The sequence below is a fragment of the Rhopilema esculentum genome, chromosome 12, assembly GCF_057945365.1.
Source record: "Rhopilema esculentum isolate cy_ngs chromosome 12, ASM5794536v1, whole genome shotgun sequence".
Lineage (NCBI taxonomy): Eukaryota > Metazoa > Cnidaria > Scyphozoa > Rhizostomeae > Rhizostomatidae > Rhopilema > Rhopilema esculentum.
The window spans coordinates 10,311,353-10,339,189 of NC_142826.1; the positions used below are offsets into that span (position 1 = coordinate 10,311,353).

The 27,837-nt window shown below is 35.9% G+C and overlaps 1 protein-coding gene across 3 annotated transcripts; it reads left to right on the top strand.

Annotated features, from left to right (window-relative positions):
- Nucleotides 1–10,684: 10,684 nt before the first annotated feature.
- Nucleotides 10,685–27,512, top strand: LOC135681422 (homeobox protein OTX2-A). Of its 3 annotated transcripts, XM_065195892.2 has the most exons (5): nt 10,685–10,896; nt 11,524–11,604; nt 13,511–13,577; nt 22,528–22,676; nt 25,642–27,512. In XM_065195892.2, exons 3-5 carry the CDS (start codon nt 13,544–13,546, stop codon nt 26,140–26,142), a joined length of 684 nt encoding a protein of 227 aa, XP_065051964.1. In that variant the 5' UTR covers nt 10,685–10,896; nt 11,524–11,604; nt 13,511–13,543; the 3' UTR covers nt 26,143–27,512. The 3 variants fall into 3 exon arrangements, with proteins under 3 accessions (XP_065051964.1, XP_065051963.1, XP_065051962.1); XM_065195891.2 differs by lacking the exon at nt 11,524–11,604 and having other exon boundaries at nt 10,687–10,896; XM_065195890.2 differs by lacking the exons at nt 10,685–10,896; nt 11,524–11,604 and adding an exon at nt 11,636–12,876.
- Nucleotides 27,513–27,837: the final 325 nt, after the last annotated feature.

Consider the following 27,837-nt stretch of genomic DNA (forward strand, 5'->3'; position numbering starts at 1 on the left):
TGCGAATCTCCCTGTTTGCATAGCCTCTATTTGGCCAAGGACAAGAGATCAATGTTCTAATCAATTCTTTATAATGATCTTTAAATTGAAATTAGCATTTATGTTATTTTGATATAAAACTGATCTAGGTTAGTATACGGCTGTAGCTCCATGCAAATTATTCATAACAAACAAGTTGATTATAGCAAAAATAATTGATTTGTAATGGAATATGTAAACATTGATTTTTTTAAATGCAATTAGCGAATGGTTTCTGATATGCCCAGACCTCTTTTGAACAGGCAAATAAAAATTTGTTCTAAAAAGATTCAATGGTATTTGATCTTCTACATGAGCTAATGAAATTGCTATATTCTTCAAAGTTTACTTTTTAAATATACCGTAGTGCACCACAAACCATATATGATTCTTGTTTTCAACAAGTTATCTGATGTTTTTGACGTCGATTTTATACCTCCAGGTATCTGATTGTATTCTAAAAATGAGCATTATGGAGTTTATTTTTGTAAGTTTCATACTCTACCTATTATGATAGAAATTAAAATTCTGATCCAACCTGATACTTTTTCCTTGCTTGAATCTTTATTTGGCTGGTTTTTCATCTTTAATCTTAATTATCACTTGTCTGTGGATGGCTAGAAGTTAAGTTAGATCAGAGTCATTCAGACTACACTAGTCTGATAGATCATTTTTGTTATCCAAAATGCTTTAGTGTTTATAGTGTCTGCTGGGGGAAAATTAAACTGGCGGATTAGGGAGAGTCATATTTGATCAAACCTATTTTATTCTTTATTCTTGGGTGCTAGATTTCCAAACATTGATATATATATTTTGCGCTATGTTTAAGACGTTAAATATAAAACAATGTCGAGAATTATTAGTGGATAGAGATGCAAATTGTTATGAGGCAAGATTTATTTATTATACAAGGACGGGGTCTTAGTACTCTGCTTTGTTGAAAATCCACTCAAATGTAGTATGCTTCCCTTTTTTATAGACCATTATCAAACTTTACATTGACGCGTAGCTGAATTGCCATACTACTTTCAACATTACTTTACTATACTTTTAAAGCGATATCACTGGGAGCAAAAGACCATTACATATAGTTTAGAGAAACTACAACACACGTAACCTCTATTTTCTCAATTCTGATGGTCTTTATTGGTTTCAACTTCATAGAAATTAGTCTTTGGCTGTTGAGAGCTACCAAAGGAGTGTTAACTACAAGGAAAAGATGAGCATGTCTAGAATTTTTACAATATCGGTTATCTTTGCAAGGAATTTAAAACATATTCTGAATTAGTCTGTTTCTATAAGGAAACTTTTCATTTTCTTCAAGGTGACAATTTTGTAGATTGTAACGTGACATGCTCAATTGTATCTAGGTACTTTCAATTTTGTAAAAAGTGCGAATTTTGGGAGTTGAACTGTGACATTCTGAAAAGCATCGGGGTACTGTTGATTTTGTAAAAGTTTGAAATTGGCGGAATTGAAATATGACATTCAGCGAGGTAGCTGAATGGTCTCAATTTTGCGAGTTGATAAATATTATATTCTTTAAAGTTGAAAGGAAAGTATACTTTGTAATAGCTTCCGAAAAAATTTCAGCTGCTAGGATTTCAGCCCTGCAAAAAAGATTTTAAGAAAGACCTCGAAACAGCTGTTATTAACACATCGTCCACGATAGCTTTACCTGAAACTACAACTGATGATTTGTAAAGACTGTGGTTTTGCTTTGGTCATTGTACACCATCGGAGATGTCAACAAGGTTTGCAAAATATGTCCCCTAATTTCTTCATATACTCAACAGATTCTGGTTTTGAAAATGGTCCCTTTCAAATGGACCTCTTAATTAAGCATTAGGATCTCTTAATTGAGCGTATGGACCCTCCCATTTGAGCAAGTTATTAGCTCCGTCTGATATCATAGTGAATTTGATATCAAAATCTTCCATATCATGAAAAGGCAACGATTGAATCAACAGGATTTTCGAGCAAAGATGATTAATATTATCAAATGATTTATTTGGTCGTGTCTTATTCCTCTTATTTTCTAATGAAAGTATCAACATTTTCGGGGGTTTTATCTCGTTTCTAAAGTCATCATCATAATATCAATTGAAATACAAATGAGTAAATACATTTAAAGTTACATCATGCTTTCAATTTTAATTAAAATTAACCGAAAACCGCTGTGTACAAATTTGATCGTGGCATAAATACTTACCTTGTTTTAATAGCTTTTGTTTCCTTTTTGATTCTTCTCAGATGATCTGTTGTTAACTGGTGGGAAAAGACTGCGATAGCGGTAAGGGTTCTTACCTGCTTTTCGCCAGCATCAGTATGCCTTAGCTATTGCTTTGTTAGCCATTTCAGAACGTTCTTTTACTTATGAACCATGTCGAGGAGCCATATTGATGGAGCAAACCACTCTGTTATCCAAATATAGAACTTAAATTGTGCAGGATCATAATCTGTCGTTAACGGAGTATGCAAGCAAGGCCAGTCATTTCCAGCCAATTGCCAAAACAGCACAACAGTGACGACGGGTCTTTCAGGCGTTGGCTTACGCGGCAGAAAGGCTATTGAAACCTGCAAAGCGAGACGACCCCCTGACCAACTATCTCATAATGTCTTGTATTTCCAAAGGAACAGCAGAACTGGAGTTGTGTGACTCTTTAATACACTGACAGAATACTAGAAGAGCTTGGTGCTGAGTGAACAAAGCTCATGCGTCTTTGAGAACATTCTTAATACTCTTGTTTTTATTTTTAATTAAAAGAAGGACGTATGTCAATGAAAAACCAATTTAACTACCCGTTTTCATTAGTTCTTATAACCTCTGCTTGTCTGTCTAATGACAAACCATCCTTCAACGTTGTTGCAAGTGTCTCCACTGCAGCCCTACGTACATTCGCTATATAACTACCACTTATTTTTCAAATTGTCTTTTTGGTACACCCAAAGAAACTATTTATGTATACCTACAGTGTGACTCTTTATGTCCTGTTTAGACTTGAAGCCGACATTTTACAAATTTTTGCCCTCATAACTTTCTTTGCTTTATACTCCCTTCCTTGTGCACAATCATTAAAAGACAGAAAGTGTTATAAAATCAGTATAAAGTTAGTCCGAAGATTTGAAAAACAATCAGATATAGGTTTTATGTGTGAATGCCATCGATGTAGAGCTAGGAGAGGAGCTCGTGAGGGGCTGAGCCCTTTTTTGATACTAAAAAGTAACTGTTTTCTAGTTTCTGCCTGTTTCTCGAGATTTCTATCACCTTAATTCTTAGCCCCATAATAACTTGATGCATTCGCTACTGAATTCATTGCAGCATGAAAAAGTTATGAATTCTGGCACTACAAAAAAACCACGTAAATTAAACTTCATTACTCTTTGCATGTGTTCATATAATGTAAAGTAATGAATGAAGGCTTTTTCAGACATATTTGCAAGGCTAAGGAAGTCTGCTAAGGATTAATTTTACAAGATAAATTTTGCGTCCCCGTGTCTTTCTAATATCTTTGAACTTATTCTTAAAGAAATGAACACCAACATATCGCAAAATTGTATTCTCTAAGCGTAAAAATGAAATGCAAGTTAGCAGAAATTTTTAGTGGAAAAAGTATTTGGAGAAACAGTGGCCTCCATTAGCAGTCATACTTCATTTTTCGTTCGACATTTGGTCATTGTCCAATCTTCGAAAATTTTCGATGTTCTATCGGTTTTCGAAGTACTTTCGGATTAAAAATTGTATAAGGTTCAATTTTTCAACTTTTATTGCTATTTCAGATTAAATCTTATTGTGACAATTTTTTTTACTTTATAAATTCCTATTTCAACACGATATCCCATCAGAAATCCAAGTACAAGTTATGATAAGTTAAACAAAACTAATAATGGAAGGCAACAAATTTAAAAAATTTATTCAATGATATGTGTGAATTGAATTTGACGTCTGATCTTCCTGGGAGTCGTGTTATAATTCGGGTTTCCCGAGCTCTTCAAATGAGCTGTTAGTTTTTTGTTTGAATTGATAGAGCAAGGGGATCTCCCTTAGTTCTATGGGTATTTAGTTCCAAGCTTTGAGCCCAGAGAAACGGAATTCTTTTTTCGTACCTTCAAGCCTAAATTTTGGGACCATTGCTCTTTTGGTACAGGAATCTATTGCTTTCGAACTGGTCCTTTTATGGCAGAAAAGGGTCTTCAAGTTCTTAATTGGGGGCTATAATTTTTTCAAAGAGAGAGATAATTGAATAAAGAAATACTGGGTATACGTAACTGTTAATTTTCGGCCTGTAAAAGAGAAATATTTTTTGCATCTTGTTGTATTTTTAAGTACATTGTTGCAATGATATGATTACGGAATGAAACTTAGAAAAGTAAACTAATGCAAAATTCAAATGACCTTGATTTATTTCGTCTAGAGTCATCTAAACGAACAATTTCACAAACTTTGATCTTTTAAAAGTAATTTATATAAGCAACTCCTCTGGTAGCAACAGAATACTCGAAACGTGTAGAGTTTAACAAAAGCAGATTACTGACCAACCACAAAAAACAAAGTTGCAGAAAACAAAGGATTCCATATGCTGACAACAGTGACGGCTACATCAATCTTAAGTCGATGGATGGTACAACTGATTTGAGACTTTTTTGCAATAAGAATTTTTTGTTGACAGAATCATTCCTTTTCTTTGATACGACAAAGTGCTACATTCTAAAGAAAAAGCAAGGAATAACCAAAAAGGTAGGGTTGTTCACGAATACAATTTAAAAAAACCCATAAAGGATTTCTGTGCCCCAAAATCGATATTTGCTTAACTGTTTTCAGTACTGAGCCATATTTTGAGCTGCTTATCAAAATATATATGTTATAACGCCATTTTCTTTGTAGGATTAGTATGTTTTATCATACAGTTTCAGTAAATCAAGATTTTTGTTTCTCTAGCTCTAGGTGATATGCAAGTGAATTCTTCTTGATTTTTTTATACACAAAATTAGATCTATCAAAAAAGAAGTAAACTTTCATGGGGTATCTTTTATAGAACAGGATATTCAAAGGGCACATAGAAAAAGGGGAAACAGTCAAAATCAACAGAATCGCTAAAAACTCCAGTCACAAAGATGCAAATACTATCATTGCCAATGACTCTATCGATGTGCATTGTGTTCTGTTTTTATGCTACTCCTAAAAGTGGGGTAGCAATTTCTGCATTTCGCGATTTCCAACAACTGTCCAATTTTTATCATTAGCTGTTTTCTATGTACTAGGTAACTTAATTGGTTTGCGTAAACGTTTGAAACTCGAAACGATACCAAATGCAATAACGTCAAACGTCAAATGAAATAATTGAAGAAAGAGCAAAATTGAGGGTGGAAAATTGAGGCTCACTAATCTTGCGGTATCAAGATACTGCTTACTAGCCAAGTAAACTATAATTTTGGAGCTAGGGAAAAAAGAAAGCGTTTCAATCCTTATTTCCAAAATGAAAGATTAAGCAAAGATGTTTTATGTACAGGGTGTAACTGAAATATGTTAGAAATATGAAATCTATAGTAAATAGGTAGAATAAGTTTTTATTATAAGATATGAATGCTCAAACTTAGATACATGGCCTTTAAGAAACAAAAGATATAAGAGAAATATGTTTTTGGACATACATAAAAGTCAAAATATTCACCGTTGCTTATGAAATGCGTAATCATTTAGGTAATGTTTATCAAAAGGAAAATGTTTATGAATTGTACTTTGTTATCTATGTGCTCTTTGCATCTAGCCTCGATATGAAGGCAGTTTGTAACTCAGTGGTATAAAATCAATTCAAAAGACCGCTGAAAACAAAAATTAACCTGTTTCAGATTTGTACAGAAACCTCAAACCAACGTGACACAATGTGTTACTATGTAATTTATTGAATTATCGTCAGCATTTTACAATAACAATCTCTAAACTGTTTAAAAAAACTTTTGTTTTACAGAAGTTGTTGCATGTTCAAAAAATGCCTGTCTTCTGAATCATAATGAAATTGCATTTTCAGAATACAAGTATTACCGAAAATTCATTATGAATAACTATTGTTTCATTAATACTTCAAAATCAAAAAACATTGTTGCCTTTATTGTAGAATCTAGGTTTATCACCATTTGTCATTTCACACATCACCAACGTGCTCTAAAACTTTAGATAATGCAAGATATGCAATATACTGCACAATTTTCAATTGACAGCCATCGTTGAAGGTGGTACATCATAAGTTAGAATATATCAATTAATCATTTTACAATTTTTACAATATTCTACAGATATGGCGGACTTGAAGGCACGTGAAGGCAGTATTCTAGGTATTTGGGTTTATGCTTAGGATGCTTCAGATTTTTAAATACCTGAAAGGGCGTAATATTTAAATCGCAGTCTAGTTGGGATTGCAATCTACATTTACGAAAGTATTCTTTCAGTAAGCGAATAGAATTTAAGACTTTAAGCTAAGAGTTTATGATAACGTTTATACGAAATTTAGAGAGTGAACTAAAATGGTATGCGTGTATGAAAGGAACAGAAACACAGATGAGGTAAATAGCATCTCCCGAGGAGCAATTTTTGAGGGGCTACAACTTAATGCCAATTCAACAGCACTAGACGACAAGCTAAATAATGCCATTTTTTGTTCTTTGGGCAAGACACGTACCTGCTTCTTTCAAGCCTTAAACAGACTGAGGGGCAAATCACTGCTTAGAATCACGCACTCTCTTGAAAATAATCACACTTTAATCACAACTTTATCACATCAAGAAAAAAAGTTGAATTAAGCACAAAGTACAACATTATTTACAAAAATTACTTAAAAAACTAATATTAAGATTTTCACATCTTATTGAAAAATAATATATGCGCAATATTTAGAATGCCCCTTTTACACGTTTCCGAACATTTAATGAACACGTTCAAAAAACTGCAAGCACAAGCTCGAGAACTTGAACAAAACAATTAGTTTTCTAAGTACCCTGAGATGGAGCAAAAATTAAGGCCTCGTTATGATGCCGAGTCAATGAAACAAAACAACAACTGCTGTTTTGTTACCTAAATGCCACTGAAGTTGATCTGACCGAAAACCACGCCTTATAGCATTCATTTTTCACTCATTTCTCGCTGGTTGCTGCAGGGGCAGATCTAGACAGTTCCAACTGTTGCAGTTGAAACTGTTACATTGATGGGAAATGATTCAGGCCCGTAGCCACGGGGTGGCATGGGGTGGCAATGCCAGCCAGTAGCCCCTAGAGCAAGAGAACACCGGCTATCTGCAAGCCCCAAAACTTTTGTGTCCAATCTTGTCAATGGCTTTTCTGTTGTTTTATTGGATTGTCGTGAAAATTCATGTCAAGCTCTTATTAGCGGAAGGAAAATTTTTTATTGGGGTATCTTATTACCCATGTAGGACTTGAAAGACAAATTTCAAATTGCTTCCATTTACAAATAACTTCACTTTAAATTTCACCTGAATTTCTGAACATGGCAAGTTTGCCACCCCTGCTCCACAGGCCTGGCTACGGGCTTGAAATGATTTATGTCAAATTCTTGTAATCTTCCCAATAAAGGTTTCATAATCAAGTTCCATATTTCCGAAACTGGTAGTTTTCTCAATCGGTGAAAGTTTCATGAATGACAGTTTTATTTTCCAATATCGATAGTACTTGCGAGGGGCAGAGGCGATTAGCCTTCAAAACAACCACATTTGAGATTTCGCGGCTTTTGCCCACCAACTACTCGACCGAAGTCCATAGCCCCATGCGCAGCAAAATTGAAGACCTAGAAGTTGAGCGCTGACCCATGAGAATTGATTTTGAAAGATGCAAAAATGGCGGGAGCAGCAATGTGTTTGAATGTAGCTATTGCTGATGGTTGCAAGCCAATCAAGAAAGGCCCTGACCGTTGAAAGCCAATCAAAGCATATTGACAGTTGCGAGCCAATCGAATCAAGGATACCACAGGGTACTAAGCATCTGAAAATCATAAACATATTTGTGTCATTGCAGTTTCATCGACTGTTGCAGTTATAAAGCGAAAATCGTTACTGTCTCTTACAAGTTGTCCCCTGATTTTAATTCAAGGCTACTGTCACCTGCATCAATGTTGCTAATGTTACTATTCAGAAAAAAAAGCTCTTTTAATGCAAATTAAAATTCTTATGATGAATGTAGGCGGCCCACAAAACAGAGCACATGCATTTGTCTTAATGCCTCTTACAAGGTGTTCGACAACTTTTCACTGTTTTTCACTTCAGGCTATTGTCACCCTGCATCCATGATGTAGAAAACCTATCATATATATTTAACATTTTGATAATTGTATAATCGTTACCAAACTAGCATGAAAGGCTGTCATTTGATTAATGAAATATTGTGGTTTAAACTGGGCTTATGGATTGGTTTACCATCATGTGTTCAAGCGACGTTAATTGCCCATGAAATTATTTGAGAGCACTTCTGAAAATATGATTCAGTTTTAAATAATCACAAATTAATCACAAATTAATCTCAAATTTAGCACTAAAATAACTAAAAATCAAAATAATCGCACACAAAATTGATTTCATCGCGAATTTATCAGCACTAGTGATTATTAATCTGGTACACAATTTTTTAGAGTGATTTGCCCCTCGAAACTGCTTTTAACAAGCGATGAATGTCTATTAAAAAACTACTGGAAAAGTATTTTGTTGGCTTGCTGATGCTGTGGAGCGAAGGATGTGTACCTTTCCTCAAACAGCAAACGATATTTACTTGGAACAATAGGATTTTTGAGGGTATTAGGAGAGGAGAGGGGACTCTTGCCGAAGGTATAGATTTGTGTAGAATGGTATTTGTATAATGCTGTAGAGTAGAAGAAGACATGAATGGGCTATGGCTTTATCTTCTAAAGCCTCCCTTCTTTTGTAAGAACTGATGTAACCTTGGCTTGATTCCATGCTTTTCCAAAAGATGGAAAGGCTCAAACCTTATAGCATTTAACAAAACTTTTGGGTAGGGCAAAAACTGAGAACAGATCACCAGCAATACAGGTCTTTTGAGAGAAATGGTGACCAAGGCACTCCGATCAATTACAGACTCAGATATATGTATATCAGGTCAACTGAATTTTTTTTCCTTAGAAAATAAAAAGGTTTCCTAAAAGGGTTTATTGCAGCCTTTCCTTTTTGATTATCATTCTCACTTTATCGAAAAACATTTTTATGTATTCGCTTTATGCCAAAACCCCTAGTGTAAACAAAGAGGAGAAGCGGGGTGGAAGCTGTCTAGAAGTTTATCTCATTTTTGTTAATCAGCCTGAATTTCCAGCAGAGAAGTTGTGCGAAGCCTTTTCAAGGTAAAGTACTTTGAGCTGAGTGAGAATTCCCCATGATGACATGCAATGTCCTCTCACAGCTAGATTTTCATTTGAGTAGAATAGAGCCACTCGGAGCTTTTGTGGAAAAAATCAAATTTTCTACTGAATTGAAATTCTCGACATCTGAGCGAAAAAAGAAAGTCAAAAGGCTATTGCAAATCAGTTCATTTTATCAATTTGCCAATCGGAAATAGAATCTTGTTTATCATAGTTCGAATAAACTATTCAGATAACGATATCAATGGTTGTTGTGCTTGTTTGCAATTCAGCTTTGCTAAAGATTCGATCGAATTCTCTCGCGCGTTGCATCACCTGCTTTATCCTGCTAATTATCGAGAGACGACTGTGTCAGGTCCATTGTTTTCACTCTCATGTCTTTACATGATTCATGCAAATGTTAATCGCACAGGTTTCAAATCCCCGATTTGACGCTATACTTCTAGAACAAATGCTTAAATAATATTGCGATTATATATACAGAGATTAAGCATAAATCGGTATTTGTTTTCCAAAGCTCACTGAATTGCACGGTATCAGGCAACAGATGGACCAATTACAGATCAACGTCCACCTAAATTATGGCTCAGGTCTTCAATCAGGTGCAATATTTGCTTACTAAATGTTGGAGGTCAGATTTCCTCAATGAAACTTTCTTAATAAAATCTTTTATTTTCATTTAACTTATCAAGCAAAGGATAATATAAGTAGCCGAAGAATGATAAAATAATATGATGATCATCATTATAATCATAATCGTCATCATCACAATATACATGATGATCATAATAATCATAATCATCATTATAATTCCCACTGTAATCATATCCTCCTGTCAAGAAGACAAATAGGCTCAGCAAAATGGAAGGTTTGGGTCCTAATTTCTGTATAGTAACCTGATTAGTGCGAGTATGAAATAAAAATTGTATCGAAATTATCCCAATTTTGACATTGTTCTGCAATTTGATCAAGTTTTCTGACGGGTGACAAACAATGTAAAGCATTCTAACAACAGCAACATAATGATATGCAGCAACCGGAGCCTCAGTTTTTGAAGGAAGCAAATTGTCAAGATAAAATGTCATGGCACTCTTTAAGACTTTCTGACAATAAGGTCACACATAACAGAATTAAACATAAAACCACTGGTTTTAAAATCGAAGCATCAACCCTGGAACCGGCATTTATAGCACTAAAGAATTCAAGAATGACCCACAATGCCTTGCACTACCGCCCTAGCCTCTACCGTTTGTCAAGTTCGCGGTGGGAACATATGTCAGGTAGCTATAGCGCACAGCGGGAGCGGTGAATGGCGGTATTCCTTTGAACTTTATCACATTAAATAGCTTATTCTTTACAATTGTGAGCTGTAATTGCGTACAGCTATCTTAGAGAGAGGCTGAATTCCTCTAGGAAGCACTCGTTGGAGAGCCCGTTTGACGTCAGGTTTGTTCGTGGTCAAGAAAGGAGAAAATCAAACTCTGAAACTTTGATTGTCAATTTTAAAGGTAAGTTTCGCAAATTTGCTTCCTCTTTAAGGCAACTGAAATATTTAAGTCAGGTGCTAAGAGTCTTATGAAGAGTTGAGTTTAAAACGGTATAAGCTACTTTTAAGGCTAATCTTATTCGTTTGTGATTGTATCGACTATTAGCGGAGACTTTTCAAGGTGTTGAAGTATTTGGCACAAGTCTTAACAAAATAATGATCCATTAGATTGTATTTGTACTCAATTACAAGTGGATTACATCGTATGTGAATACATCGATGTATTTGTGTATTTGTGAGTTCACACTTACAACTGGTGGCAGAATTTTCATATATCAATTGGAGCCTGTTTGATATGATAATCTCTTTACACAACACCTCTTGGCGTTGTACAGCCCCACTTCGCACGGTAGCTTAGACGAGAAAACACCGTTATCTTGGCTTGTGATTACTCTTGTGTCCTGACTTGGTTGTTACTGAAATAAATTCCAGGGAAGTCGAGTAACGTCTTGTTGAAATATTCCCAGTTACGTGCAGGATGATTATCGGTAGCTAGTAATAAACACTAGATGGGAATGCGCCATCAACTCTGCTGCTTTTGGAAGTAGCAAGCCGTTCGACACATTGAAAGTCTTGGTGTTTTCGACAGGAAATATGTGCATATAACAAGGCTTACTGCTGCTAGCCCAGATATCATGGCGATCTGGTGTACTCAAAGTAAACAAAAAGGGTAATTATCAATAACATATATTCAGCATGTTGAAGGATCTCGGCATATGACTTTCCCTTCAATTTAACTTAATTGATTCCCGCGAAACCAAAGAGACAGTTCTCAAGTTTCTCTATTCAGGAGATGTGTTCTGACCTTGCGATAGAGGACGATTCACGGAACTTGAATAGATAACAAACTTCTGGTTTTGTGCCTGAGAAAAATAAATGGTCAAAAAACACCCGCACAATGGGGCATTTCTATTTTGATGTATATGATCCACGCTGCTTGCTTATGTATTTAATCAAGAATTTGAATGTTTCCTTCTATCTTTACGATATGTCATGTTCACTTAAAAATGACCCCAATCCAATATCAATTTGGTTTTCCAATCCAACTTATCATCAGAAACTGATTTTTGTGTACTAAACTGATAAAAACATTTCGTTTTTGGCCAGGGCCCATTTTTGAATACCGTCCGACGCGCATTCTTGTCAGCCTTCTCTCTATTACAACCCTGATAAAAGTTATCGATTTTCCTTTGAAGTGCACCTTTTCAATTCGCATGACGATAAAAAGATGAACGCCACTTGACTTAATGGCTAAACTGCCTATTGACAATCGATTGTCAATGACTATTGCTCTAAAGATAGGAAAGGCTGTGTAAAAGAGGCGCATTGCTTTTGTCACAAGCAACACTGGTGCCTTATTGTGTTTTGATTTGGTAAGGGGAGATAAGGATATCTTTCTTGCCCTTCTTGTATTATTATAACACGAACAGTCAACACAACATGGAGACTTGCCATGTATAGGTTATATTCTTGTTTGTTTAAATGTATACATACCCTGTATATTCACAAGGCTTCATCTTATGTAGGTCTTTCCTTCAATTATGTCCTGTTTATATATAGCTTTTTGATAAAAATGTCGATAAACGTTTGCTTAAAAATACGCATGGATCAGTGCTGCTTCCACTTATTGAGTTTTAAGGGTTCAAATCACGAGGTGACGAAAATCTGGCAATTTTAATTTCCAGCTGATGTGCATCGACCAAAAGGATAGCCATAACCTATATGCAAAGTTTTGAAACGGTTAAATGCGATACAGATATAATGACCCCCTGCCCCTTTGTTAATTCCTTATTTAACGTAGTTTATGAGAACGGAGTCTATTCCCCTCCTGGTCCATATAGATAAGAGATGTTCGCCGGTGTCAGAGTTAAGTCATTCCTAGCTGACTTGACAGGAGGTTGTACCTCTTGTCTGTTGCTCTGATTCTTCCTTTTGCAAGATGGTATGTTAAGAATTTTGTACTCAACATTTTTTCACTTGTAATCCAAGTCTTTAAGAGTTTTTGATGCTTTTGAAATGAATCAAGTTTAAGCACATCGAAGTTAATGGTAATACTTATACATGATATCGATTTTCTCACACCTTCTGATCGTTTTGCTCACAATGTCTTGAATCGCAACAATATTTTCTTAAAACTGTATATAAATTTTGTAAATGATTTCAATTTATGGTTTTACTCAAAATATTTTACTTGATAGCAGCACAAGTATTGAGTTTATAGTTACAGTATTTCGTTGATATTTAATAATAGTAGTCATATTGAAACAGTAGCCAATTTTGGGCAATCTTGCTCTTATTTCCAACTGCTCTTGGATCCATTTGGTTGTTAATTTGTTTTTAACTTTTCTTCTTCATGTATAATTCTATTTGCAAACTTTACAATTTCTGAATGTCATAGTGTAGTGTTACTTGATATAATAGAATATTTGATTTATTTTATGTGGTATATGTCCCATAAAGGGGTAAGGGTGTTTACTGACATCATTCGGGTCTTGCTTTGCTTCAAGGCTATGCCGATTTAAATACCTTAGTCAAAGTTAAAAATTTTCATCAGTTTATTGTTTATATGATTGCAGGAACTGGATCAGGCAAGCAAAGATCAACCAATAATGACTAAAATGACAGAAAACTCTTCGAGCTCCGGTAAGAAAGTTTTGATGTTAGCAAGTTCGTTGTTTTGTAGAGAATAGATTCTTGTTGCGAAAACATGATACTAACGTCACTAAAAAGATTAATGTTAAAGTCAAGGCTTTTCTCAGATTGAAATGAAATAATTTAGCTTTAATGATCGAACAGCATGTTCAGTTATATCATGCTGGCGAAATCCTCGGAAGCTGTTCAGCCAAGTCGCAAGCAACATGACATAGACGGCTAGGTCTGTTTACATGGAAACAAGAGCATCTCGCCATTACTGAGTTCTAGGTAAAATCATTTGTTGAAGAGATGTCGATTTGTTTTGTTTGCGATGAAAAAACTTTAAAATTTGATGTAAGAATCGCCGAGAAGCAAATTTTTCATCAGCTAGGAATGCCATGTTTTACAAACCAGTGTATTTGTATGTCTTAAAAAAGCTGCAAGGTTAACAAGTCGCAATATTTCAAAATCCGGACCTGTTAACCTTGTAAGCTTTCGTGGATTAGGATAAATCGTTGCAAATTTTGAGGCCATGAGTAATTCTGGAGTTTAGCAAGGGTGTTCTAAAATTAAGCCCTGTAATGAATGAATGAAGATAATTCGCAGTAAACAGGCGTCCTATACTCTAAAACGATCGCAGTTTGACAAATACACTATGTTTTAACTGGTACTTTTCTTGCTCTAGGCCAATGATAGTCATATTTTCATGTCCATTAAGAGCATCAAGTGCTAACCCCACGAGGCATGGAAATCGGAGTCACTTCCTTGCTGCGGTGCAAAGAAATGCCGCTAACTATTTCACCTAACCATTTCCTCTATGTTTCATTCGATTGAGTAAATGTTTGCAAACTGCCAACCTTTCAATCTTGGCTGTAAGAGAGAGAAAAAAACTTCAATACGATACATACTCAAAATACAGCTTTTTAAACACCGGATCTGATTCCCCATTTCTCCCATTTCTGAACATTTGATGCCATAAACCTGTTTATGACTTATCTCTCATTCTGCTTTATACATTAGGCTAGTTTTATGTGCCAAGTTATGTCCTCTTAATTCTCATAGCATAATCAAACATTTACGAAATAAAGCTGCTTACTCTTTCTTTCAAGATAATTTTCATAATCCTAATCCTCCGTCTGTTATCGTTTTATTTTACACCTACCTGCCTTCTAGTAGACAGTGACGCTGCTGTTTTCTATTTAATATGTTTTAAGACTTTAGCGGACCAGATATTCTTATATTTCTGTATCATACGTTTTAAATGAATGGTTAAGGAAGTCCAGATTTTTTTCTGATTTTTTTCAGATTTCAGCTAATTTTTTAGTTTCCTTGCTGTTGGCTCCACACCAGCTTCTAGATGTATGATTCGCCGCCCATCATACCCCTCCCAGTCTTCCGCCTCTTTAGTTTGCAGCCCTCTTTCAATCACTCTCAAGAATAACTTTCATTCTATGATTTTGGCTCTCAATTTCGCCTGGTTTCGGCTACCACATCGAAACGATTGATAGAATTTTGTAAAAGGTTGTTTAATAGTAATCCAAGTCAGTTTTAGTGTGTCGTTGCCAATCTCTTGGCAAACTGAAAGCTGAGTGCTTGCAAACAGATCCGCTTTCATTTCCCAAGGTCAAGTAACCAGCTCTTGAAGCTTTTTACAAGGCTGATCTGTGTCATTGAATCTCTAGTGTTTGATATTGCCATTATTATGTATGCGATTGACTATCTTCTTCAGAATATGGGTTCATCTTAAGGGAGTTTATTGATCTAGCTGGTAACGATTTGATTTAAGGACATGAGAGAGCCATTAGGACCATAGATATACGTGTATGAAACAGCCATTGGCCCAATACTTGCACTTCTTTTAAAAGAAGATAAAAATTTTATATTGAAGTATTTACAATCAACACCAGTTTTATGCCATTCAACTTATGCACTTTTGCGCGCACACAGGGTGTTTCTTGGGACACTACTCTTAAACATAACTGCGTTTTCTTTTTATAAGTTTATTTTTTTGAGTGATTTAGCACCACAAACAGTTATCGGTTTTAGATTTATAAAAATACTTATGGCAAAGTATGCAGATTTGATGGGCATCAGAAGAGCTGTATTTTAAGCATAAAATGTGTCAAAGCCCTTTGCAATATTTTCACCTATCGGTCCATTTGATTATAAATGTCCTAGAAAAAAGACCTTCTCTGCTGTAGCAATCACGAAAACATAGGTACAATCAATGTGCTATCCACCCAGACGTTTTTAAAAATATTCGGTTTCATTTCTAAAACAACTGATTACGTATGTTCAGAAAACTCAATATAATTCATTGTCCTCTCAGAAATCTGACTTACATGCAAGGGATTTCTTAGTCAAAGGAAATCCAAAATTTGTTTGTTTTTTCTTTGGTTCACTCTGGTGCCAATCGTGTCTAGTTTAATCTATTTAGACGTCGACTTAGATTTTTTGTCCAGTTAGTTTCCAATGCAGGGAATGCTATTTTATAAACACACTGCCTTGAGAAAGTAAACAGATAAAAGTTTTTATGCAATGTTAAATATTTCAAGTTTTTTCTTTGCTTATACGCAGAATTCAGAGAGAATGGATTTCGCAACAAATGTATCAAGTCAAAACTATTATATGTGCTTGTCATTTCCTTTAATGTGTGGGTTGACAATGAGAAAAAGCTTTCAGGTTGACTCACATTGAAAAAAATTTCAAGAAACCTGAACGATATAAGCAACTCAACTAGGTTTAATTCAACTGGAATGATAATGTAATTGCAGTTAGCAATCATTGATAGAAGATTTTCTAGTTTTTCTGCAGAGCAATGCTGGTTGAACTTTGTTCAAATGCAAATCACTGACTTGTGCCTTTGGGAGGCTTTTATTCAAACCTTTCACAGTTCTAAAAAATTTTATAGATAGTGAATATCAATAAAAATGCACAAAATCTGTTTCTATTAATATTGTATAATCTGCTCATCGAATAATAGATTGTTTTCAGGTATTGATAAAAAGACAATTTTAAGACACGCGTGTAGGCATACGAACTGCCAATTGGTTTCTTGTCTCGGATATACTGTAAATCCCGATTCTGCAAATAAATCGACACGCTTGAGCTTATAAAAGAAGCATAATGTCAATAAGCAATGTATTTATTTACTTCTGTAGTTAACTTCTTTGCCTTATACCTTCAGACGCGCCAGAATGTGACAGCAATAAAGACATGGTCTCAAGATTCACTGAGCGCCTACATTTTGTCTGTATACAAGCTGAATGAGTAAAAATCATTTTGTTTTCTGGAGGGTCTGACCGAGTTTCAGTTGATGATATTTTTACAGTTGATGGATTATATAAACAGTTTTCAGCACGTGAAGAAGCCTGGTTATTGAGCGGGCAAATAGCGGGCAAATAACGAGCCAGTCGTGTTATTGCCTCAAAATTAAATGGCTAAATTGTGTTTAACTTTAAGATTATTTCTTCAGAGAAAAGCTTTTCTATTTATGGACGAGAATTCTAAAGATCTTGTTGAAGTTTCAAAGCTTTGTTATGTTACTACGGCCGACCGACCTTGCCAGATAAATTTTTTGGTCGATTAACTCAAATCACCAACATTGTCTTCTTTTAGATTATGAATCTTCTGTCAAGCTAACCAAAGATGAATGTCATGTGTTGCCTGGTAGATTCATATGATGGTGATGAATATCATTATTATGGTCATTCATTACACTTTTTCAGGACTCGGCTTTGGCACTGAAGTTGTTCTCATTGTCACAGCAAGTATATGTGCAAATGCCCATAGAAAAAGGGAACATTATTCGGTGCATTTTAAAGTCAACGAAAGCTTCCAATCTTCTTTGTCTTGAGATTCGTTTTAAATAGTTGTAGCAGTCAAGGGCTACAATTTTGCTTAGGCGGAGAGTAATGTAGACAGACAAAGATAAAGAGTCATTCTACTCTACTGCAGTTGAATGTTCTTATGCAGTATCGCTATGAGGAGCGTCACGTTGAGCGAAAAAAGCCTTTCTAGCCTTCAACCAGACACCACAAAGCCTAAGTTAAACATCTTCTAAATGCTCTCAAGGACAGATTTGCAAAGCCCAGTGAAAAAGTTTATGATCTCGCACCAAGATGTCATTAGACATACTATTATGGACATCGCATGAAGAAGTGCGCTTCTTTTGTTGTTTTGTTAAAGCTGAATAGAAACAGCGTAGACTGGGTGATCTAATTAGCCAAAAAAAGAATCTAGTTGTTCCCAAAGAAACACTGATTTGTGAAAGATTTTCCAAGAATCTTTGTTTATCTTTGCTGTCTTTGTTTATTTGTTTATGCAACGTCAAGTCGGATCACTTGTGGCCTACGGTTTTGATGAACGCAGTTTTAAAACCAACAAGCAATTGGCCACTGTGATTATGTCAAAGGAAGTTATTTTTCTTGAAGCAAGTGTAATATTTCAATAGGTTCGAAAAATGGCATTTTCCGTATGAGGCACTTACTCGATAGTGTTAATAAAAGCTGGTTTTATGGACAGCCTCTCGTCCGAATGGGTAAAAAACAAGTGTCCGAAAAGCACCAAATTTCTCACTTTCTGCAAAGCCATAAGATAAAAACTTCTAAATGTTCGTCTGGTTTTTAGAGTCAAAAGGAAGAGTAGAGGTAACACAAACTGAATTGGAATCAGTATGCAGGCCATTGCCCTGTTGTCTGCACTTGCGGATGACATTCTCAATTTGTCGCTGACCCAGAAGGATGAGGCGGTCTCTTTTTTCTTCCGTTCGTCCCATTAAAATTTAAGGTCAAATACATTTTGCGCTGTGATCAACATTAACTCTCAAATTCATTAAATATGGCTTTACTATCTTTTGATTGTTACATTGTTGTTTGTGGTGTACATACTTTGGACATTGTTGTTTAAAAGGCGAAAGATGGTGCAGAGTTTGCAGAATTATCATGTAATACAGACGTTGCCTTCTGCTTTCAACAACTTTAAGCCTTACATATGCCGATTTAGATAGAAAACTGGTTCTACGTTCCGTGACTGGTTAAACATGTTTACCGCGCGGTTTTTCATCGCGCGGTAATTAATCACACGGTTAATTTCATACAATCATGGCATATGCTAATCTCACAGAATTAAATCATGGCAATGCATTAATGATAAGACTCTTGAGTTAAAACTGATGTCGAACTGTTTTTCATTTGGTTTGATAAAGATTTTTTTCAACTGCTTATCTTTGCCTGGTTCCAGAGGAAAACCTTTTTTCCTGAAAATTTCTTACCCGGCAGAATCTTTAATCGATATGAAATCTTGAATGCAACAACTGCTTTGCCAATGCAAAGCTCGTATTTCTACGGTCATTGGTCATTGAGCCGCTCAAAAGAAGTATCTTCTTAAAACAGAGTCAAAATCACAATTTTCCAAATTTGTTACTTCGTGGATATTTATCTATTTCCTTTCAAAATCGGATAAGATCAATTAAAACAATTAATTATTTCAGCCAATCAAAGGCGATTGTGAAGAAAAGTTATCCTTGACTTTTGTGTTCTTGCGCCTTGTTGGTGATGCTTTTCGTGTCCTTTTTTTTTCTTGCCAAGGTACGCGGTGTGTTGAGTGAAATTAGGCATTCAAAAGGTTTTGATGTCCCCCATGAGGCCTTTCGGAAGGAATTAACTGCCTGTCAGGTCACGAAATAGTACTCCATGTCAACTTCACGCGTTCAAGCAATTCATCGCTGACCTTCACAACATGAGGCAAACGAATTCCTGATTTCCATATGGCTGCAAGATGTAGTTTGTTGTCGTCAAATTTCAAAGTTGAATAAGATCTTTTTATGTTCGAGTAAGCCTAAAGTTACTTTCTTCTTCTAGAGACCCAAGGAAAGTTATTACTATTAAGAATTACTTTTGCCCCTTATCAAGCCTCTCGTCCTTACAGTTGCTTCGTTCTGTCAGAGCATGATCAGAGTGTTCTCGATTCCATTGAAAGGTATTGTTAGTTTATAGTTTATATTAAAAGGGATTGCTCTCCAAAAATTTGATAATTGGCCCAGTCCACGGATCCCGTTTCCTCAAACCATACAATTACCTGATGCCTTTCAATTTCAATACAGCTAGTTACTTTCCAAGTATGCTGAAACAGTCAACTGATCAACTGCGAAGCATTTTTCATTTTGGAAATAAAAGATAGCTCTTTCGCTAGTTATCAGTCTCAAAGGGAGGCTCATACTCTGCACTCTACGAACGTTCCCTGCAGTTACTCATACCCTAAATTTTGGGCGAAGTAACCTCAATCCTTTTATTGTAACATCCAATTTTTATTTGATATACATGCCAATAAGCCCATTATCTTTATTGCTAAAACTAATTTTCCGTGCCAAGTTAAGGAGCGCCTTTGCGGAGGCAGTTTGTGGATGGTGTTTACGCATTAAGGCTGATTTTCACGAGGCGAATTTCGCTGATGAAGGGATCAAGACATGCGATGTTTTGATTTTTGATTTCGCAACGAATTCGCAAGAAAGTAGAAAAGAGTTCTACTTTTTCGCGGCGAAATATTTCGCAGCACCTTATAACCAGTGAAAGCAAAAGTCAATTTGCTTGATTTGTAAGAAAACAGTCTTGGAACATTCGCCATGCGTGCAGTTCTGAAAATGGGCGCCTTAGAGTTGAGTTTTGGGGGAAATCAATATATAAATTTGGAACGAATTCGCAATCTCGAGGAAATCAAAAGACAATTTTGAAGAGAATTCGCAGCGAAATTCGCCTCGTAGAAATCAGCCTTTAACCAACAGAGAATGAAGAAAACCTTTTAAAGGAATGAGTCCGTTTATGCTTGCTTTTCAAAAAAAGAATATCTACGCAGTTTGTGCACCATGGGTATCAATTTAATAATGTAATGATGGAGCCTGTCCTAGTTGGTAGTTATTTGGTAAACGTACACTCTATTGACTGGCCTTCCAAACTTATTAATTATGTTTTTATACAATCCAACGGTTTATTATTATAGCGCTAAGGAATATTTGAATGGCTGATTATTCTCAAGTATCTAACGAACTCCTGTAGAACGCACCGCTTTCTATGCGGCTGGTGGGTTAATTGAGGTATTGTTGGAAATGTGTCCATAGAAACGAGTTAGTAGTGAATGCGCTTTAGGTGGGCCTCACAGACAGAACATTGATCAATGGATAACTTAATAAACTACTGACGGATGGTTGAAGCAATTTCTACCATTTTATGTTATGCCTTGATGGCCAGCAAAATTTCTCTGATGTACAATTGCGAATTAATTTATAAATGAATCATATGAAATTTCATATTTTTACTGCAAACATTTAACATAAAACATCAAGGCTTCCTTGTTTGAAGATATCATAAGCTCTTGGGCGTTAATTAAAAGATTGAAGTTACTTTTAAAGCAATATGACCAACTCATCGGAGGGGCAAATCACTCTTGAAAATAGTGTATGGGATTAATGATCACTAGTGATTAATTTGTGATCAAATCAATTTTGTGTGTGATTAATTTGATTTTTAGTAATTAAGGTGATTAATTTGTGATTATTTTGTGATTCTTTAGAAATTGAATCATAGATTCAAAAGTGCTTCCAAATAATTTCATGCGCAATAATCATCTTTTGAACACACGACGGTAAACCAATTCTTAAGCTAAATCAAACAGCAATATTTCATAAATTAAATCACAACATATCATGCCAGTTTGGGAACTATTTTGCAACGTACTATATGAAATTGAAAAAAAATCTGACCTTTGCAGATTTGCAAAAGAAAAAATGTGCAAAGGTTTGATATCATAGACAACTGAAAACAGCGTTATCTTTTCTGAACAGCAGCATAAGCAAAATATTAAATCAATATGATAGATTATCTACATCATGAATGCAGGGGCGACCATAGTCTGAAGTGAAAAGCAGCGAAATGTTCTTGAACACCTTGTAAGATACATTAAGGCAAATTGTTTTTTTCGTTGTGTGGGCCATCTTCATTCGTCCCAAGAATTTGAATTTGCATCAAAAGCAGGGGTGTAGAGCTGGGGGGCTCTGGGGGGATTATGCCTCCTTGTCAATGCCGAAAATTGGCATTTTGCTTGATTTTTCTACTTTTGCTTTATTTTCTGCAACATTTTGTGCAATAGCCCCCAATGTGGTTTTAAAGGCTGATCACCTCTGCCCCTCGCAAGTAATATCGCTATTAGAAAATGAAACTGTCATTCATGAAACTTTCACCGATTAAAAATTATAAGAATATGAAATAAATCATTTCCCAACAATGTAACAGTTTCAATTGCAACAGTCGGAACTGTCTGGATCTGCCCCTGCAGCAACCAACGAGAAATGAGTGAAAAATGATTGCCATCAGGCGTGGTTTTCGGTCAGATCAATTTCAGTGACATTTTGGCAACAAAACAGCGATGGTTGTTGCACTGACCCGTCATCATAACGAGGTTTTAGTTTCTTCTCCATCGCAGTGTACTTAGAAAAACGTATTGTTCATTTAGTTGATGTTGTCGAGCGTTAATTTGCAGATATTTTAGCGGAACTTTTGGAAAAGTGTCATAGGGACATTCTAAATATTGCATTTTCCAATAACATATACGTATAAGTAATTTTTGTGATCAATGTTACACTTTAATAAATTTGATTTTGCAAATTAATGTGCTTAATTTATGATTAAAGGGTGATTATTTTCGAGAGCGTACGTGATTTTATTCAGTGTTGTGCTCCTCGAGCTCATCACTGAAACTCTATCTCATTAATAAAGGGCCCATAAAGGAACCTTGTAGGAGCTCAGTCAGTTAAAGTTGTTACGATTCCAGAAAGATTCAGTGGTTGATACACTGAGAAAAACCATGAGTTACTCATAATTTCACCAATTTTAAAAGCAGCAGCAAATGTAATGATATTCTACTTGTGTGTGCTTATGATCTCTATTTTATAGCTAATTTTTCGTAGCTCCTCCAAAACGGCGTCGAGAAAGGACTACATTCACTAAAGCTCAACTGGATGTGTTAGAAGATTTATTCAGTAAAACAATGTATCCAGACGTATTCATGAGAGAAGAGGTAGCCAAAAAGATCAATTTAGCGGAGGCACGAGTTCAGGTATGCTATATATCGTTTTAACAAGACTGCAAAATTGCCAACATAAATTTCATTATTCGTTTTTAAATTTCGTTTTTTTCCGGCCCTCTTTCAGTTCAATAAATTTGTTCTCCCATCAAACGGAGCAAACAAAAGATCTACCTCACAAAATATTTTCAAACATTAAATGGCATAGAAAAATGAAGGTCATCATTTATAGAAGAGATTTTCTTTTCTTGTTTGTGATTACGATACCATTCTGAGTCACTTTGTGTTGTCTTTGTTCTTGCTGCTGTAGATCATCGGTCTTGTGGAATCCATGAAGTTGCCTTATGCTAGTTTGAACAAGATCATATTTACAATTGTAAAACAAGCATTAAACAATTTATACAGAATATGATAGGCAATGCAATACAAATCGATAAAATAAATGAGATATTGAGTAATGCTGTTCAATACTGTACAATGTAGTGCAATACAATACCATACTGTGGAATACTGTGCAGTATTGCGCAATACAGTGCAAAGCAGTGCAATACAGTGCAATGCAGTTAAATACTGTATAATACAGTACAAATCAGTGCAATACAGTACAATAACGTACAATACTGTGAAATACAGTGCAATGCAGTACAATACTGTATAATTCAGTACAATACAGTGCAATACAGTACAATAACGTACATGCAGTGCAATGCAGTGGAATACAAGACAATATAATTCAGTTGTATTTTCAGCTTTTGGTTTCTTCTAATATTGGACGTTGATAGAATTCAATATATCTCGAGTTTTTTATGAGTTGAAGTAAATCCTCTTAGATATTCACGGGATTTTTGATATATTAGGATATCATGAGTGTTTCGGCTTAACTTTGAAAACATATGGTCACAAATAATTTTACTGAAGTTCAGTCGAAATGCCGTTAACAAATCGAGAGCATTCAACTGCCCCGCCTGAGCGCTCTTTCTTTGAACCAGCGTGTGAAACATTCATGGGTGTCTCTTCTTAAACCGCAATCAATCCGTCTAGTTCAGTCCCACATTTTTGTACAGTCAGCATTGAATGAGACTCGTCCGCTTCCTTGTGTACGCAAAGTATACTGCAGCACCAAGCCCTAATGAAATTAGTCTATTCGTGTTTTCTTTAATTGTGCAGTCACTTCCGTTTTTTGCATTCGGTGTGCCGTATGTCAATTGCGATTTTGAAAAGTTATCTTGGGAAAGACAGGTATAAATAGCGTTGCTGCGTGGCTTTTGATGCTTTTTCTATAAGCCTTCGTCCCAATGAACAAAAGAAAGAAACTGTTTACAATTCATGGGTAATAAATAATTGTCATTGGAATTTTTTGCAACGTCTATTGGTTCCCCAAATGATGATAGTTTTCCTGTTCGAATTGAAGAGCATCAGGCCAAATCAAGATTTCTCTTCGTTTTTTCTCAGGGGTGTTGGAACCTGCTGATAAATTTCTTTCGACTTAGATGCATGAATATCGCTGTCATTGAACAAGCTTGGTACTTTCCATGATTGCATAATGTACGCAAACCAGTAAATTATGCACGAGATGTGCAGCTGTTACTGCCTAATTTCACAATCGCCATACCTTCAGCCTGAACACTAAAACCTGTTTTATCAGTCGTGTTGAACCTCTAAAGTGATTGGGCCTGGTTCGCCGAGAAATAAACAAATAAGGGTTTTTAAAAGCTTTCTCTGCCCAAGCAAACAAGGTGACCTCCATTTTCATTGTTATCTAGGCCAAATTTCAAAACAAAAGTTTCGGGAAAATGTCATGATGGCAAACGTGCCCTTTTAGGGCTTTATTTTAAGGGTGACATCAAGTAGCTTTCTATTATGATTCGTCTGATGATCTGATGGTTGTTGCTTCTAAATGAATCTCGTGATGCTGTTCAGGCACTTGATTCAATGACAAATTGTCACATTTGGATTAGAAGAAGCTCCTTCCACGGAAGCATGCATGACTCCAACACGTTTTAGCGGTCACAGTTACTCCATTGCTAACTGATGTTCAGGTGACCCAAACACGCTACTGGACTCATTTCACGGGACATTCATCTACCGTTACCGACATCTCTAAATCCAAGCTCTCGCAATTTATCTGCTACTTGAATATCAATGTGCTTGACGCTCTTCTAAAATGAATATTGAAAAGCATGTAAAATTTTCACCTTAATGACTTTCAGTCTCTGGCATTCATAGATTCAATAACAGTTTTGAAAAGCTCATGGTTAGTTTCGGACATGCGTGATGCTATTTCTCGTGCAAAAATTTATAGAATTTGTATTTGCACCCTTCAAACACCTACCTCTATAAATTTCACAAAATTATTTTCTGGGACATGAACGAGACCTAACTTTTGTTGAAAAATTTGGTACACATTTCAACTTGAAAATTTGGTCAACGGCCTAGCTATATGGCGGCACATACCATAGTATTTTATTTGTTAAAATTTTGTAATTTTGGCTGGATTTTCAGATGCAAGACAAACTGCCATTTTGGGTTCCAAGTTGGAGGACTATTTTCAGAAGGTGGGGGGGGGGGGGCGACTTTAAGGAGACATACTAATAAATGAATTGAATAAAGAAAACCGTCGGTTGCTAGTGTGACAAAATGACCTGAATCTAGCCATACTAAGTAGATACTGAAATACCAAAGATTATTGGAAATGGAAACTTTATGTTGAAAGCAGTTGAGTAAGCAAGTAGCAACTTCTAAAATGGACCGTGCCTCACACACACAACTTCTTTGGACATCTGACGGAACTCTAACGAAACTGAAAGAACCAGCTCGCGCATGCTACCCCAAAAAGACATTCTAAACTTCCCTTCTTTGTGTTTTTTCCCTAAAAGCTGGACTTCTTTCATGCCCATAACTTATAGGAGTTCATGATTGAGAATTATTTTTCAATATATGGATAAACGGAAAATTATAGATGAGTCTATTGACATTGATGGATAATTTTTGTTTTTAGGTTTGGTTCAAAAACAGAAGGGCTAAATATAGACGGTCAAGAGAGAGTCCTGGAAGGCTGGATCACACGAAGGCTTTTCTAGGTAGAGACAAAGGATCTCCTAATGAGTTTGTGCGATCATTTAAACCAGGTGGAGCTTTTCCTCATCCTTATCAAAACGCGGGGTCTTTTCCTCTATGGAAGTATCCATCAGGAGAACACCCATCAGTATACAGTGGTAGTGTTCTAGAAGAGAATTACAGAGCGAACAATAGTTATGGAAGCTTACCGTTCGATTACCCAAGCTACAGTAGTAGTCAGAGACCAGCATCGTATTATCCACAGACATTTTACAACCCTTCAGGACACTCGCAGGATTATCTCGGGGCGACCGCGGGTAACGCAGTAACGACAAGCACCAGTACGGTTTCAAGTATGTCCTACACGCCTGACAAATCAGCAACTAGCGAACTAAATCTACCTGCTTTCCAGTGGAGCGGATATATGGGCGCAAACATGTAACTAGAATTTTTCTAATCCTAGCTTGTCGTGAATATTCTACGCTATTGACTGGATTTTAACTGTAAAAAAAGTGCGAAAAGAACTGTCTGGAGATTTTAGAAACGGAACACGTTCCATATCACATTGCACCGATTTTCGATTGCAAAGATGTCAGTAGCATATTTCTTCTACTTCACAGACTACCTTAGGCCTCTGTTGTTTTATAATGGCTCGTAAGTTATTTTAAACTGTCACAACCCCCTGCCCTCCATGCATGCCCAGACAAAGCAAGCTGAAAGTTAGCTGATTTACCCACACAAAATTGAGCAAAAAATTTACACTTAGGGCAAATCATTCAGATGTTTAAATTTTTGAAAAAGACAAATTTTTCGCTTCACTGTAGAACTCTATGATAATTTTTTATTGTGTCAGCTGCAGATAAATTTCACATTAAAATTTCCAGGTTGATGTTAATTGATAAAAACATTGAATGGTCATGTTGTATTTGGTTCAAAGTCCATTTTCATCCGGCGACAAGGAAAGAAAAATTGTGTGAATTTATGTTGAGGTTACCAGCCTTTGTGTCTGCCTGTAAATGTATATTCAGAGATATCTATCGCCAAAGTAATTTGTTTAAAATTGCTACGGCATCTTTTCATTGGTTGTCGCACCCTAACAAATTTTTTCCCTTGGCAAGGACGTTCATTTCCATTTTTCAGGCTCTTGTTCAAATGATAGGCGAATAAAGAAGTGTGACATTTGGTAGAAAGTTTTCTATAGTTTAGGAAATCTTTATGGAAGGAGCCGTTTAACAATGATATGAAAATTTACAATGGTTGACTGCCCCAAGTATGAACAACTCGTTTTTCTCTTGACTTTTTTTCAATTTATTTGCTCTTTGGTTGATAAGCTCCAACCCCTTTTGACACTAGGACATATTTCTTGCTAGGACTTAATGCGTGTTTAAACTGTGTTTGAATCCAGAGGCATCGTGTTAGATTTATGCAGCAGTACCTAATGCAACACTTTTCTAAAAGCTATTTTCAGTCGATTTACTCTTTTGATAGATCGAGTGTCCAGCGTCTTGCATAGGTCTATGAATGATGCCCCTGGATATGTCTGTGTGTTTTAGCACGGAAAATATCTCTTATGATAACGATAGACGCACAACCGATAAGTGTATTGTAACGAGTTTCTTGGAAATGTATTTTGTTTTAGATACCCAGAAGAACGAAGAAAGATGCCCCCTATGTGAGATAGATCCCTTAAGTTGTTGCTATGCAGTTCTCTATCACCTGTTTTCTATTTCTATGTTCTGTTGTTGACTTTATCGTGTTGTACATAGATAGTTGTGATGAAAAGAATTTTGAACTATATGATAATGAACTTTACCTATTGTATTTTATTACTACTCCTCCTTTGGTCTGTTGCATTTCTCTTATGATTCATTCGTTAAAAATTATTCTTCGAGGATGGCTCAGTAGTTAGGGTCGCGGACTGCAGGTCCAAGGGTCTGTGATTCGAGTCACTGGCATGACCATACTTTCGCATAAAGTGAGGGAAGCTGCTAGCTTTCTGTAATCCTAGGCAAAGGAATCACGAAGGGTGGTCACATCGCCAGGCTGATTCCAGATACTACTCAATATGCACTGCTTTTCTGAGTCCGAAAAACTACTTTTGGATGCTTGGTAGTAACAAATGCAAATTCGTCAAAGA